Source organism: Hylobates moloch, unplaced genomic scaffold (genome assembly GCF_009828535.3).
Source record: "Hylobates moloch isolate HMO894 unplaced genomic scaffold, HMol_V3 SCAFFOLD_23, whole genome shotgun sequence".
Classification (NCBI taxonomy): domain Eukaryota; kingdom Metazoa; phylum Chordata; class Mammalia; order Primates; family Hylobatidae; genus Hylobates; species Hylobates moloch.
The window spans coordinates 6,412,909-6,428,840 of record NW_026652298.1 but is presented as its reverse complement, the minus strand read 5'-3'; the positions used below and the strand labels follow the sequence as shown (position 1 = coordinate 6,428,840).

Here is a 15,932-nt window from a genome sequence, read left to right as displayed (position 1 = left end):
TATTTTCATGCATTTATACCAGGACTGTATATAGAGAGGTCCCTATAGGGGTTACCTTGAAAACGTGTAGGATTTATGCTTACTTAACCATATTTGAAAATTTCTTATCAGCCAGAATAACAAAAGCTTTCAGAAATGATACTTATACCCTGAGTTTCTTATACCTCTTTTTCTTGAAAAGGGCAAGCACATTCTTATCATCTCCTCTGCTTAGTAGCTTTGTGAGGCAGGAGTGGAGTATTATTTTATTTCCTTCTTCATGTTAATACACAAGGAAACAGAAGAGTGACTTAACTGCCCACTTGCTCTGATCTGTTCTTATCTGTAGTAAAGTACAACTGTATACATGTGGTCTCCATTCTTTTTATTGATGTTTAATGAAACATGAAAATGAATAAAAGAAACAGTAGAGACACAAATATAAAGAGTAAGAATCAAGTTTTTAGAAGGAATTTTAAATTATGTTTTGATTATTTCTATATCACTTGAAATAGTGTATTCTCTTAATCTTTTATTAGTGGAATAGTGATTTAGGTATTGGTGCATGTTAACAGTCTTAGGGGATTGATGTTAATGTTCATTTTCAAGAATTATAAGTTTTTATGTTCATAGTAAATAAACTCAGTTGTGTGTTGACTGTAATGTGGCCCATATTTTGGTGTTCAAATTTTTAGTACGTCATGTGTTATGGAAAATAAGGTAAGTACTAAAGCAATTTTCTTATAGTAGCTCTTTGAGTATAGAATATGTGGCTAGATTTTGGTTACTAAGCATACTAAAATAGGGTTTATGTAATATCTTTATATATTTTAATGTATGCATATTACTGCCATCTGAGAGCTTTTAATAGACCTAGATTTATAGGTAGAACTTTTTTTTTTTTTTTTGAGACGAAGACTTGCTCCATCGCGCAGGCTGGAGTGCAGTGGCACAATCTTGGCTCACTGCAGCCTCTGCCTCCTGGGTTCAAGTGATTCTCCTGCCTCAGCCTCCCGAGTAGTTGGGATTACAGGCATCCACCACCACACCTGGCTACTTTTTGTATTTTTGGTAGAGACAGGGTTTTGCCATGTTGGCCAGGCTGGTCTTGAACTCCTGACCTCAGGCAGTCCACCTGCCTCGGCCTTCCAAAGTACTGGGATTATAGCATGAGCCACCACACCTGGCTGGTAAAACTTTTTAAAGAGTTCTTATTTCTACTTTTATTAATATATAATTACCCCCTTGATGTTCACTGTGAGAAAAATTCAAAAATTCAGAAAAGCACAAATGAGAAAGTAAAATATCACTTTTTCTACCATTTAGACTTTAGTATAGGTTTTTCCTTTTTTGTTAAAAAAGGCATTTAGGCTGGGGGCAGTGGCTCACACATGTAATCTCAACACTTTGCAAGGCTAAAGTGGGACGATCGCTTGAGCCCAGGAGTCTGAGACCAGCCTGGGCCACATAGTGAGACCCCGTTTCTACCAAAAAAATTTAAAAATTAGCTGGGTGTGGTGGTGCATGCTAGTAGCCCCAGCTACTTGGGAGGCTGAGGTGGGAGGATCACTTGATCATCCCAGGAGTTCAAGGTTGCAGTGAGCTATGATTGTGCCACTCTATTCCAGAGTATGTGACAGACTGAGACCCTGTCTGGAAAAAAAAAAGATCACTAGACATTTAAACAAATTATATGTATATAGTTTTGCAGCCTGTGCCTTAAGGTATAGACAGGCGTTAGTTACTAACATTGAAATGCATCTCAGACAGTCTCATTTGGTCCATCCAGCAATGCCATCAGTTGTGTCAGATGAATACTGGCATTATTTTTCTAGGCTCAGAGGCCTTGTTGATTGTAGCATGTACTGTTGATTTCTTTTTTTTTTTTGAGACGGAGTCTCGCTCTGTCGCCCAGGCTGCAGTGCAGTGGCGCAATCTTGGCTCACTGCAGGCTCTGCCTCCCGGGTTCATGCCATTCCCCTGCCTCAGCTTCCTGAGTAGCTGGGACTATAGGTGCCTGCCACCACGCCTGGCTAATTTTTTTTGTATTTTTTTTTTTTTTTTAGTAGAGACGGTTTTTCACCGTGTTAGCCAGGATGGTCTCGATCTCCTGACCTCGTGATCCGCCCGCCTTGGCCTCCCAAAGTGCTGGGATTACAGGCGTGAGCCACCGCACCCGGCCTACTGTTGATTTCTAAACAGTGTAGGTGGTGGAGGAACACTTGTATATGAAGTTTGCACTTTAGTATCAGGCTACATCCTGATTCTGATATGTGAGGGAGTGCATCATAGGATCAAGGAAATGATGGTATGTGAGGAAATGGAGGTGAGAGGGATTAGGTGATTTGTCCAAGATATTGGTTAGCAGTTAGTGGGTCTTTTGCCCTAAATCTGGTTCTCTTCCTGATATAAATCCTTTGACTTATAGAACAGTTCATTTATAAGTGTGACTAGACTCTACTGTGTCCCTTAAAATGTCAATAGGTTCAACAAAATACCCAAGAAAAGGAAGATAAAAATCCTTATACCTGGGATAAGGTGATGGATCACACTTCTAAGCTGATTTAGCTACCACAGATCCTTACAGACTTTGAGACTTACTAATTCAATTTTGAATAAATTGTTTTTATGTTTTAAAGGACTTAAGTGCTTTATTAATAGGCTGTCAGAGAGTTCATTTGTGAAGTGCTTCAGAGACTAGATTCACCTTTTCCAGTTTTGCTTTAAAAGTTTTGATACAAATGATTTGTGTTTTAGCATCAGCCCTCTGGCCACCAGTGTCATCCCTTGAACTTATTAATGAGGTTTCTACGAAGATAGTCATCTTCTCCCTCAACAGATGGTCATTCCTCTGTCTTTATAGAAAAGTGGGAGTTTTCTTGAGTGAATGCTGGGAACCTCCTGTCTCCCTCACACGTACAAACTTTTATATTATTCTTTCCCTCCTGTCCTGCAAAGTATCTGCGATATCCGAGGCTAACCTCTAGATTGTATCCCTCCTGCCCTCAATTTATTCTTCTACCTTTTTTTTTTTTCTTTAAATTTCCACATAAGAATCCTACTCGTGCAGATCCCACATTTGGAAGAAATTCTCTTCTGATCTTGTGTTGCCCTCAGTCACTTTCCTTTTGTAGCCAAATCTCAAGTCATGTATGTACTTTCTTCCCTCCCATTCAGTCCTTAGCTTGGCTTCTTCCACCATGCTATAAGGCCACCAATAATTACTTTCTTAGAGATGGTCTCACTCTGTCACCCAGGCTAGAGTGCAGCGGTATCATCATAGCCAACTGCAGCCTTGACCTCCTGGGCTTAAGCAATTTTCCCCCCTCAGCCTCCCAAAGCCCAGGGATTACTGGTGTACCCCACCACCCTGGCTAATTAAAAGAAAAATTTTTTTTATAGAGAAGGAGTCTTGCATGCCCAGGCTGGTCTCCAACTCCTGGGCTCAAGTGATTCTACCTTGGCCTCCCAAAGTGCTGGGATTACAGGCAGCAGCTACCACGCCTCGCCCAGGTCACCAGTAATTCCTGATTGCCAGATACTAAGATTTCTTGTCTTTCTCTTGCTTAGTTTCTTTTTGGAATTTGACCCAAGTGACCATTCCTGATTATCCATACTTGTTTCTGCCTTAATTTATGTAATCCTACTTTTTCCTGGTTCTATTGTCTGGCTTCTCCCTCTTTCTTATTTTATGATCTTTTCTTTCTTTGCCCGCATTTTAATTAACATTCTCCAGGGTTTTGGCTATTCTCACTCTGTGCCTTTTCTGGGTGATCTCACTCAAACCCACTGCTTTAACTTTCACCTTAAACTCATCGTTAACCATCCCATCCTTAAATTTATCTTGTGCTTCTGTCTCATAGTGGTGCTATAGTTACCTAACTTCTCAGGCCAGAAATCTGGCAATCCATTTAGACTCCTATATTGCTTTCGTTCCTTCTATCAAGTAACTCAAGAAGTGGATCTTTCCCTAAATTTCACTCAAATAATCCCCCTCCTTAGTTCAGGCTCTCATTCTACTTCCCTTAGAACATTATTTCCAAAATACAAATCATGTTTAAGAATTTTCAGACATACCTGCTGCCCATAGTGTAATACATCTGAAAGTTCTTCTGATAAGCATAGATCCCCTCCTCTTTTCTCTCTACCCTCTCCGTGGGTGAGCTCATCAACTTCTGTGGCTTTAAATATCATCTAGATGCTAATGAATGCCAGATTTATATCTTTAGCCCAGCCTGGTTCTCTGAGCTCCAGGCTCCTGGCCAACCTGACTTTTCTACTTGGATGTTTCATAGTCCTCTTAAACTTAAGTGTGTCCTTTGCAGAGCTCTTGTGGTTTTTTTTTTTTCTTCAAAAACCTTTTATTCCTTTAGTATTCTCTATCTTGGCAGAAGTTACCACCATCTAGGCAATTGCTCAAATAGAAAACTGGGGAGTCCTCCTTCCCTTTCCCTCCCACGTCCAGTGACCCATTTGGTTCCACCTCAGAATACGTCTCTTCTCTTCGCTTCTCTGCTCTTGTGTATCAATACCCTCACCTAGCACGAGGCTTTTTAAGTGGTTTCCCTGCTTCTCTTGTATCTCTCCACCCTTCCTAACTTTTCTTCATGCAGGTGTTCAGTATTTTAAGAAGAAATAACGCTATGGTACTCCCTTTTTATGAGTCTCCGATGGCTCCTCATTGCCCTGGGAATGAAGTCCAAGTTCCTTTCCCTGGCCCTGAGGCCCTTTGTGATCTGTCCCTGCCTCTCTTTCCATTCTCTTGAGCCATTCTTCATTCTACTCACCAAACTTTGGCCACTTGGCTTAGTAGGGAACCACCTTCAGGCCTCACATGTGTGTTTTTTTTTTTTTTTTTTGCCTGGAATACTGTTCATGGGACTGGCCTTCTCAGACTTCAGACCTCCGCTGAAGATTGCTGACTGTCTTTCCCTGCTACCCTCTGAAAGTGGGCCCCAAGTGTTACTCTGTATCTCAGGGCTCTATTTGTTTGTTACACTCATCAAACTTGGCAGCCCTATATTTGTGTATTGTCAAAAGCCTTGTCATCTTTCAAGACTTAGCTCAGTCTTCACCCTCTGTGCATACCTCCATACTCCATACCAGTATTCTTGGGGTATAGGTCTGCCCTTCTCTATACTCACAATTGAATATTGAAGCCATCACATTGTATTATAATGGCTAACTCATCAGTTTCTCCCATTAAGACTGAATTCCTTGTGAGCAGGGATTCTTCAGTAAATTTCATTTGTATGTCCAGTAGCCAGTAGCTAGTAGCCCTCAGCCAAGTACTTAGAACTGAGTAAATGATGGGAAGGTGGACCATCAGTGCATAAAAGGTGAAAATTGCCACTCCCCGTTTCAGGGAGAGAGTCTGAAACTGTGAGGTTCTGGAGAAATACTACTGACAGGTGGTTGGCAAAGGCTGCAACCCAGGCACCTCTTATATTAGAACCAATATGAGCCAAAGGGAATGGGCTGCATGGACTCTGCAAGGAGCAAGATAGGACTGTAGAGAGACTCTAAATCCGAGTCTTGTTACCTTCAATGGATTCTTTGGTTTGGAAGAAAAATAATTCATTGAAGTTTCCCCATGGTGTAGGTGAACTTCACCCTGTTCTGACCATCCAACTCAATTTATGCTGATTCCATGCTCCCAAAGGAGTTTTGGTTGATTTAAATCCCAGGCTAAAAAAGATTTTCATGATCATTTATGGTCGTTAGAAAGGCGTATGTCTACTACTGCAAATTTATAAATTAGTGTTCTATCATATACTTGATTGTAAGTTCATTTAGCATAAATCTGTTTTAGTTAGGCACAATAAATTATGTAAGTTCCATACCTGCAAAGGTGAAGGCCAAACATTTGCATCCCCTGTGGGCCCTGTGGGCAGCCAGCTGGCCCTCTAAGGAATCATCACTGGCTCTTCTCAGGTCACTTTGTGATCAATTGTGGGCATGTTTTGCACACTCTCCTTTAGCGTTTTCATGTTGTTTGCTTTATGGATTATTTTATTTTAAAGGGAAAACTAAACCATAAGCAAATTTTAAAAATCTCTTAATTGATGGATACAGAAATCTTAAAAATGTTTAACAGATTAACTAGTTCGTGAGTATATTGTTTTGAAGTTATTTATTTGAATGATAAATAGTTCTCTTTTTTTTGTATTTTTAGTAGAGACGGGGTTTCACCATGTTGGCCAGGTTGGTCTCGAACTCCTGACCTCAAGTGATCTGCCTGCCTCGGCCTCCCAAAGTGCTAGGATTACAGGCGTGAGCCACTGCGACCGGCCTTGAATGATAAATAGTTCTATACACTTTAGTAGTTAAAACATAGTCATGTGTCACTGAACGAGGGAATATATTCTGAGAAAGGCGTCATTAGGCAGTTTCATTGCTGTGTGAACATCATAGAGTATGCTTAGACAAAAGTAGTTAATGTAGCCTACTACACACCTGGGCTATATGGTGTAGCATATTATTCCTACCACAGTTGTATATGCAGCCTGGCTGTATATGCAGTCTGCATGCACTGAATGTTATGTAGTGCATGGTAACACTTATTTTCACATGGATTCCTGAGAGGGAAACAGTGACTTCGTGTCACTTTGAGGCATGGCATAGGTGTTCATAACATAGGCAGCACTGTAGCCAGGGTATGTAATTTTATTAAAGCAGTGCAGCCAGTGAGATAACTTGGGGAACTGGGATTCAAACCCAGAATTAAGCCTCAGTTTTCTCACATGTGAAATGGTGATAACAGTATAATCTTCCTCAGACAGTTGTTTTAAAAAAAACTGGTATAAAAATATGAGATATAGTAAGAATATAAAAGGATAATTGTGCTTTGAACATAAATATTGCTGATGTTAGTAAACATTCAGCAAAGGTTTTCTACCGGGTGTCTTCTAATTAACATGAAGAATAAAGCAAGTGGTCAGCTGTTAAATGCAAGGAAAGAAGCTGTGAATTACAAGTTATTAATTGATTAATTGGAAATGTTTTCAGGGCAAATCTTTATGTTAACTTGAAAGCAAAAAACAAAGGCACTAAAGTAAATATTTGAGGAATTTTTAAAATACTAAAACGCTTCTGGAAAATAAAAACTAAGGTGTTAATTGTTAGGCTGTTGTTTATACATTAATTATAGCTCTAGGTGTTTGGTCCTGTTTTCTGACAACAGCACAAAAAGAAAAACTGAAACTTGCCTTTGATTTGTTCTGCTGTTTTGATAATGTGCTTTCTGAACCTAAGGACAGTACAGTTTACCTGCAGTTCAGTATTGTGACATCTGCTGAGTCCGTGTTTATGCCCTGGCTTGAACAGGAAGGAACCATGCCTCTAGAAGATTTACTGGCATTCTATGGCTATGAACCTACAATTCCAGCAGTTGCAAATTCCAGTGCAAATAGTTCCCCAAGTGAACTGGCAGATGAACTACCAGATATGACACTAGACAAAGTAAGTGTGAGCATTTGAAAGAAAAATTCAGGGTCTGTTACCATTGACTGCTTTTACTTCCATTTAAAGTATTATTTAGTAATTCTTAAATGTAAACTTCTTGTTGACCCATTGTGCTTATTTAGGTGGCTGATTTAAACTTTGTTTGGCTTTGATCACACTATGTTAAGAGTAGTATTAATAGCAGCTTCATGGTACTTTGCATGCCTAAATAGTCTACTGTAATGTTTTCATCTTTCTTGTGTAGACACATTGTATCTAAACTTAGATTTTGCCTTAACTTCTTTTGATCCTATAAACACATAAAAGCCTTGATTAATAAATCCCCCAGAAGCCTTCAAACCCAGCTGGCTTAGGCGTGGAGTGGTTGGAGAGAAGTTCTGTTTTCTTGGCTCTGGGAGTGACAGCGGCTGCAGCAGCCAAGACCGCGGTGATCCATCTCTAACATAGGCTGGTTGTGGGGAGGCCTAGTCCCTGCTGAGGAAAATTCACACGGCCATGGCCTCTGCTAACAGATCCCTGGGAACCTTTCCTTGCCTTTCAGATCTCAGGCAGGGAGAGGAATCCACATCTTGGAACCTCTTCCTGTGAGTTATATTGTTCCCACTTTTAAGTCAATGTGATATTAATGTACCACAGACCTTAATGACCATAGATAGTCATCCAACAAGTATTTATTGAGTGGCTACTATGTGCTAGGCACAAGGATGACTGTATACTTACATAAAAATTAATTCAAACTTGTTTCTTTTAAAATTATGTCAGTAGAGCTGTTCATTAGTCGGACTTTTAAATTATTGGAAGAGTGGAGTTTGGAGGCATTTTTTCAGTTTTATTATTGATAGAAAATGAATATAATTGTTAACCACTTAAAAGTCAGACTGTTTTTGTTGTAAATTCACCAAAAATTAGCCTACAGCTTTAGATAAGCTCTCTGCATACCCACAAATTAGGTAATTGTTTAAGTATATAGTTACACTGATTATCATTTAATAGTATATTATTGAATATTATATAATATCTAATATTAAATATTTATGTACATGAAGTAAATCATAGAATTTCATATTTGTCTCATAAGATTCCAACTGCTTCTGAATTATATGTTATAAAAGGATAGTTTTCTTAATTAATGAGATGTAATCATTTCTAACTCTAGCACTGCCTTCTTATTCTTCCAGGAGGAAATAGCAAAAGACCTGTTGTCAGGTGACGACGAGGAAACTCAGTCTTCTGCGGACGATCTGACGCCATCTGTGACTTCCCATGAAACTTCTGATTTCTTCCCTAGGCCTTTACGATGTAAGAAACCCAGTGGATTACTGATAAATAGTAACGTTGATACTGTAGCTTTAGTACATTTTATTGTGTTCAGTAATTTGTGTCAGAATATTCTAAATATTTTATGTAGTTGAGATAAAATACTTCTATAATTTAAACAAGATTATAACCTTTCTTTTGGGATAGAGGTGAACTAATACGCCATTTAAAAATTGAAATATTTGGCCAGGTGCAGTGGCTCACACCTGTAATCCCAGCACTTTGGGAGGCCGAGGCAGGCGGATCACTTGAGGCCAGGAGTTTGAGACCAGCCTAGCCAACATGGTGAAACCTATTCTTTACTAGAAATACAAAAAATTAGCCAGGTGTGGTGGCACACACTTGTAATCCCAGCTACTTGGGAGGCTGAGGCACGAGAATCACTTGAACCTTGGGGGTGAAGGTTGCAGCCAGCTGGAGATGATGCTACTGCACTCCAGCCTGGGTGACAGAGAGAGACTCTGTCTCAATAATAATAATAATAATAAGATAAAATAAAAATGGAAATACTGACTTTATTTTTACAAGGCCATTGTCCTTCTCAAGACTCATCTGTTGCTATGGTAACCATTCTTAGTTTGACCACAAAATTTTATAGACCTTTTTTTGAATTTCTATTAAAAGGCTCCTGCTCTCCTGGTTTTGAAAACTTATTAGTGCTCAAAAGGTATTTTTATTTTTAATGATTCATCTTTTTCCTATTAGTTCTTGGTGTTACCTCTTAATGTTTATCAGTAATATTTTAAAGGTTTTGAGGTTGGGCGTGTGATCCCAACACTTTGGGAGGCTGAGGTGAGAGGATCACTTTAGGCCAGGAGTTCTAGACCACCCTGGGTAACATAGCAAGACCCTGTCTCTACAAAAAAATTTTCGAATAAAAAACTTAGCTGGGTATAGTGGCATGCACATGTAGTCCCAGCTATTTGGGAGGCTGAGGTAGGAGGATCACTCAAGCTCAGGACTTTGAGGTCACAGTGAGCCATGATCAGGCTACTGCTCTCCAGCCTGGGTGACAGAGTGAGACCCTGTTTCTAAAAATAAATAAATAAAATGTTTTGGACTAAAATAATTTCTTAGATGCAATCTCACTTTTTTTTTTTTTTAGGTATTTTTATGATAGAAGAACTGTTTGGTCAATAAGTTCAAATATCCATGCATTTGTGTGTGTACAAAAACAGTTTTGATGGACCTAATATGCAATTCTGTGTGTGTATCTCCTTCTGGATTAGTATAATCAGAACTCCAGTGTTTTACTTTCTTTTTAAGGTGACCACAGTGGTTTCCTTTTACATCCCAAACTATTTAATAGTATACCATAATAATTATCAGGATACTATACACTTTTTTTTTTTGAGATGGAGTCTCACTCTGTCGCCCAGGCTGGAGTGCAGTGGCGTGATCTTGGCTCACTGCCACCTTTGCCTCCCAGGTTCAGGCGATTCTCCTGCCTCAGCCTCCCGAGTAGCTGGGATGACAGGCACCTCCCCACCACGCCCGGCTAATTTTTTTGTATCTTTAGTAGAGCCTGTTGGCCAGGCTGGTCTTAAACTCCTGATCTCAAGCGATCCACCCACCTCGGCCTCCCAAAGTGCTAGGATTACAGCCGTGAGAGCCACTGCACCGGCCAGGATACTATACACTTTATTAGGATTTTCAGTGTCTCATTTTGACCAATGTCGATTGTGAGAAACATGCAGGTGGTTTAGTGTACTTATGCTGATCTCACATATTTAACAACATTTTTAAAAATACAACAGGCATTCTTCCAGGTTCTGCAAAAATAGGCAGTAAAAACCTTTTTAATTTTTGTCTTTTAAGCAAATACTGCATGTGATGGTGATAAGGAATCAGAGGTTGAAGATGTTGAAACAGACAGTGGTAATTCACCTGAAGATTTGAGGAAGGTAAGCTGAGTTAATATAGTGGACTAAATTGGCTTTTAAAAATATTTCTGAAATGATTTATGATAATTTTGTTGTTTTGACCTGTAGAAACTGATTAATGAGTTGGGGCTTTTTTTCAGTATTTTTTTTTTAATAGGTTATTTTTACCTCTCAATTTTCCTGTAGGAAATAATGATTGGTTTACAATATCAGGCAGAGATTCCCCCTTATCTTGGAGAGTACGATGGTAATGAGAAAGGTAAGGAAAGCTTTTGATTTTGATAATGTTTGGTAGATAAGGTTACCATTTGATACGTTTATTTAAATATCTGGCTTTATACCAGCCTTGGCAATATATAGATAGATTTGGGAAACATGCAGAGTTAGGATTTTTAGGCCTGACTTAGGAAAAATGTATCAAAGTTAGTCACTAGACTCAGAGTTTCCCCCCACCCCCCGCCCCACCCCGCCCAAGGCACACATAGTGCTTATTAGCCAGTGTGCTCAGTGCCTGTTCGAACAGTGGAGAGCCTCCCACGGTGCCGTACCTTGGCCTTCATCCTTCTTCAGTAGAAGGGGGTAGGATCTCATCACCTGAGATAATGAGAATGTTAAGATATAATCTTCTGGAAAGAAAACTCTTGAGGGAAAAAGAGACTGGAAGAAATTCTCCTTCCCTAGCCCCAAAAGAGCAGGAAGTGAAATGTAAGGATCTGCTTTCGCTTGTATACTCCTAATTATGTGTAATCGGTTTTTCCTCATGTTTTTGGTGCATTCCAACTGTAGTTGGTTTTCAAAATATGGAGGGGATAAGGTGGTAGGATCTAAAAATATAGGTACACCTTATTAGTTGAACTCGGGAATATTTCTATGGGTGTTTGGCCTTTTCCCTAAGTTGATTTATCCCTGTGAAGTCACAAGGGCAAAAGCAGCACCCAACACAATACTTCCTGGGTCCTTCTTTTTCCTTTCCTCCATGCCACGTCATCCTCCATTTAAAGGAGGGAGGAATGGTTACCCTGGGGTTGTTAGCCATGGCAGCCACTAGGAACACCGTTTTCCTAAACTGCTTTCAAAGTGTTAAAAGACAGTTGTCCCAGGGGAAGCAAAACATAGCTGATGATGTTCAGATGTGCCAGCCTTCTCACCTCACCACCCAAATGCCACACTCGGCCTTTGAGCCAAGTACATGCTCAGCAACTGTAGGTCCTTAGGTCACACATAGTAGAGGTGATATTCTGTCGGTGCTGCAGATTGGAGGGAAGGTGTACTTTATCTTTTGAGGAAATAAACCCAAATTGTTTTACCTATTTCACTTGTGAAATTTCACTTTACTAGAGTAAAGAAAGTTCTAGGAACTTCTCTCAAAAGTCTAGTCTTACTGCTTCACAGGCACACTTTATTTTTAACTTTCCTGCTAACTGGGAATGACAATGCCTGCCTCCTACAGTTAGGATGATAATGCCCTTATCATGGTCCCTGGTACCTGGTAGTGTGTTCTCAGTAAATTATTTTTATTAGCTATAGTCAGTATTATGCACTTGAAGAACGGATTGCACTTGAAGCACTGGACTAAATACTTGGGCCATTCATATTACTTTATTGTGTAAAGTAGAAGCTTTGAGTAAAATGGCAGAGTGCATTAATAAAACATAAACTTGTTTTAATGACATTTTGTTCATTAATATATCAGTCTGTTTAAGAGATTGTGGAAAGTTTACTTTTCTTACTGTTTCTCCCTCTTCCCAAAAACCTCCCTTGGGAGCTTTGGTTAGTCTACTTTCTCCTTTAAATAAAAGTTATCTTGTTGGGAGAAAAAGTATACCTTTCTTAGCTATTTCCTTATTACCAGATATTTTTGGTTTTATTTATTTGCAATTTTGAACCTCTAGAGATTTCATAGAGCAATTTAGGGATTTCAAGAGAAAATTCCAATGAGGTTATTAGAGAATTTACACAGGTTATTTTTGCCCCTTCATTAGAAGAGTATAAGATAACCACTGTGGGGTTTTATATTAGACTTTACTAGGCATGGAGAGCCTTCAGATTGGTCAGTATATCCAACCATCAAAAAAGCTACTTGCTTTGGCCCCTGGAATCCTTGGCCTATAATAAAGTTAAATTTTCGCTTGTGTGTGAAAGGCCCTACTTAACGGATAATCAGATTACTGGTGTCTTCAAAGTTATTTACTTGTCCCACTGGATAGCCTATCAAGGAAGACAAAGAATTGTTTGTGTACGTCTTTGAGTGCATTCATGATTTTTAATGTGTTAATGGGATTTTCTTTATCAGTATATGAAAACGAAGACCAGTTACTTTGGTGTCCTGATGTGGTTTTGGAGAGCAAAGTTAAGGAATACCTTGTTGAGACTTCATTAAGGACTGGCAATGAAAAAATAATGGATAGGATTTCTGCAGGAACACACACAAGGGACAATGAACAGGTATACTTCAACTTCTGTTGAAACAGCAGCCAGTTTACAGTATCTTCTTGATTTCTTATATTTGATACAGATATTTGTAACATGTGAAGTAGATATCTTTTCTGATAGAGTTTTAAAGTGTGCAAAATACTGGTTTAAAAAACCATAACCTTGAGTTCTAGAGATAACTTCACTGTAGTTTTGTATCTTTTCTTCTGGTCTTTTAAAAAAATACCTTTACATATGTCTTATTTGAGATGCCATTTTATATCCTTTTAATTAATTAATCTTATTCTCCTTTGCCATTGAGAATTATTTAATACCTCATTCTTGATGTCTGTATAGTCTATCCTATACTTTTTTTAAAAAAAATTTTCCCTAAATTTCAACATACTGTGTACTTATCCTATAGTTGTAATTCATTTATTTAAACATTCTCTGTGGTTGGACTTTTAGATTTTATAAGTGTATTCTTTGAATTATTCTCAACTTTATTTAGGAAGTGATTAAAAAGTAATGTCTATTAAGACTGTATAAATTTGACTTAGGAGCATTTGTTAAGCGCTTGTGTACCTGTAGATTCAGAATACTCTCCTGATCACATGTGGGATGGAGGATGGAAACATTGCCTATTAAGCTTTTCGAATACCCCTAAGTTTTGCCCCTCTGACATCATTCTGCTTCTTTCATACGACTTTATCACTGAGAATCCCCAACCCTGACTAATAAGCATTCAGAGGTAGGCAGACACAAACTTGAATTCTGAAGTAACATAGGGAAGTCATACTAGCTGTCAAAAAGAAATCCCATTGGGTTTTTGTATTGATATTTCAAGTCTATATTAATTTTAGAAGAATTAAAACCTTTATAACATTAGAAACTCAAATTTTTTTTTTTTTTTGAATATCACATGCATCTCACTAATTCCTCAATATCTTTTGTGTGTGTGTGTATTCAATGCTATTGGAAAGGGGAGCTCTATTTTATTTATTTATTTATTTATTTGTTTTTCCGAGATGGAGTCTTGCTCTGTCACCCAGGCTGGACTGCAGTGGTGCGATCTCAGCTCACTGCAACCTCCACCTCCCGGGTTCAAGCAGTTCTTCTACCTCAGCCTCCCGAGTAACTGGGATTACAGGCATGCACCACTGTGCCTGGCTAATTTTTGTAGCCAGGCTGGTCTCAAACTCTTGATCTTGTGATCTGCCTGCCTCAGCCTCCCAAAATGTTGGGATTACAGGCGTGAGCCACCGTGCCCGGCCCTCTATTATATTTATAATTGTATATTGTTGATGTTGAGAAATACCAATTTTTAAAAAAATGTGTCTTAAACTATTGAAACTACTTGACTCTTTCAGGTGTTTCTCAGGTTTTCTAGCTGCTTTTTAAAAAATTTATTGGTAGTATCATTTTTGTTTGACACATCATAATTGCGTACATTTATGGAGTGGTTTTCTGGTTTCGGGTCATTATGAAATTACACTTTTATTCCTTCCTTACCATTATTATTCCTGCTTTATGTCTTAATGCATTAGCTGTAACTCTGAGATATTTGGTAATAGCAGTGATTTGGTGCCTGCTTTTGGTGGAAGTAATACATCTAAGGTTTTTACATTAAGAATAATACTGATCCTTGGTTCTACTGTCTTTACTATAGCAAGATAATATCCATCTATTTATAACTATTATGGTTTTTGTCTTTAAAATTAGAAATGAGTATCAGATAGTTTTTAAGCAGCTGTTGATTTTTTTAAGTTAAAATTTAATTATATATATTTAGGTACACAGTGATGTCTTGATACACATAATGTATAGTGATCAGATCAGGGTAATTAGCTTAGAGTGATTTTTTAAAATGTAGGCTATTGATATATTAAAAGTTTTCCTAATATTGAGCCATCTTCACTTCCTTAAAACTTAACTTGGGAAGGTAGATAGATTATTTAACTTTCAATTGAATTCTTATTCCTGTTTGTTATGTTCATAATTCCAAGCAGATTTAATAGGAATATATACTGATTCTAAAAAGTGGCACCTTTCATAGTAGATGGAAATAACTGAGACCGTTACAATCCTAGTCTGAAGTGCCATGCCTATTACTCCGGGTCTGCTGCTGTTCCCTTATATTAAAACTAAAAGAGACAGGGAGGAAATGACATCAAGGGACAAACTGTAACTCATTTTTCCAAACTAGAAAAAGAAACATCTAAAATAGGGGAAACTCTAATCTCAGACCTAGTGTTTTTATTTGTTCGTTTTTTAAAAAAAAGAATGATACAGGCAGGTGACTTCTGAGGGGCAGCGTGAGGATGAACAAACTCACATGATACCAGAGTCAGTCTGCACGATAGTTATGTAGACTAAATGCTTGGGCAAATACACCTTCAAATGCCCTGAAATTAGAGAGGATTTCAGTGTTTATCAAGACTCCAATATTTATCAAAACTCTTATACCTGTTTTTTAAAATGCTGTTAGGTATGAACTTTTAATACTTTTTATTGAATATCCATCCCAGGCATTATATGAACTTCTCAAGTGTAACCACAATATAAAGGAAGCAATCGAAAGATACTGCTGCAATGGAAAGGCCTCTCAAGGTAAGAAACACTTGGGTTTAAGAGAGGGACATGACAGGGATGGTCATTTGGGGATCAGAATAAGCAAAGTCTCCTAAGGGACAGAGCAATCCTGTAACACTTTTGTAAGATCTGGTTCAGCTCCATAGCAAATAATTTTTCCTTTTCTTGCACTCTATTTTTAGATGTATCAGAGATTGTTCAAATACAAATTAGTCACCCCCCTGCCACCTCTACTTTCTGGAAGAAATAGTTACAGAACAAAGCAGACCCCAGAGATGACAGTAT

The 15,932-nt window shown here is 38.4% G+C and overlaps 1 protein-coding gene across 7 annotated transcripts in view; it reads left to right on the top strand.

Moving 5' to 3' along the window:
• The window catches only part of MIER3 (MIER family member 3), a 45,233-nt gene that overhangs the window by 18,489 nt on the left and 10,812 nt on the right, over positions 1 to 15,932 (top strand). For all 7 annotated transcript variants that reach the window (XM_058433857.1, XM_058433856.1, XM_058433858.1 and 4 more), the window contains 6 exons: positions 7,306 to 7,440; positions 8,622 to 8,742; positions 10,579 to 10,664; positions 10,830 to 10,902; positions 12,937 to 13,088; positions 15,584 to 15,665. In XM_058433857.1, the coding sequence (XP_058289840.1) occupies positions 7,306 to 7,440; positions 8,622 to 8,742; positions 10,579 to 10,664; positions 10,830 to 10,902; positions 12,937 to 13,088; positions 15,584 to 15,665 (649 nt within the window). The remainder of the gene's footprint in view (positions 1 to 7,305; positions 7,441 to 8,621; positions 8,743 to 10,578; positions 10,665 to 10,829; positions 10,903 to 12,936; positions 13,089 to 15,583; positions 15,666 to 15,932) is intronic.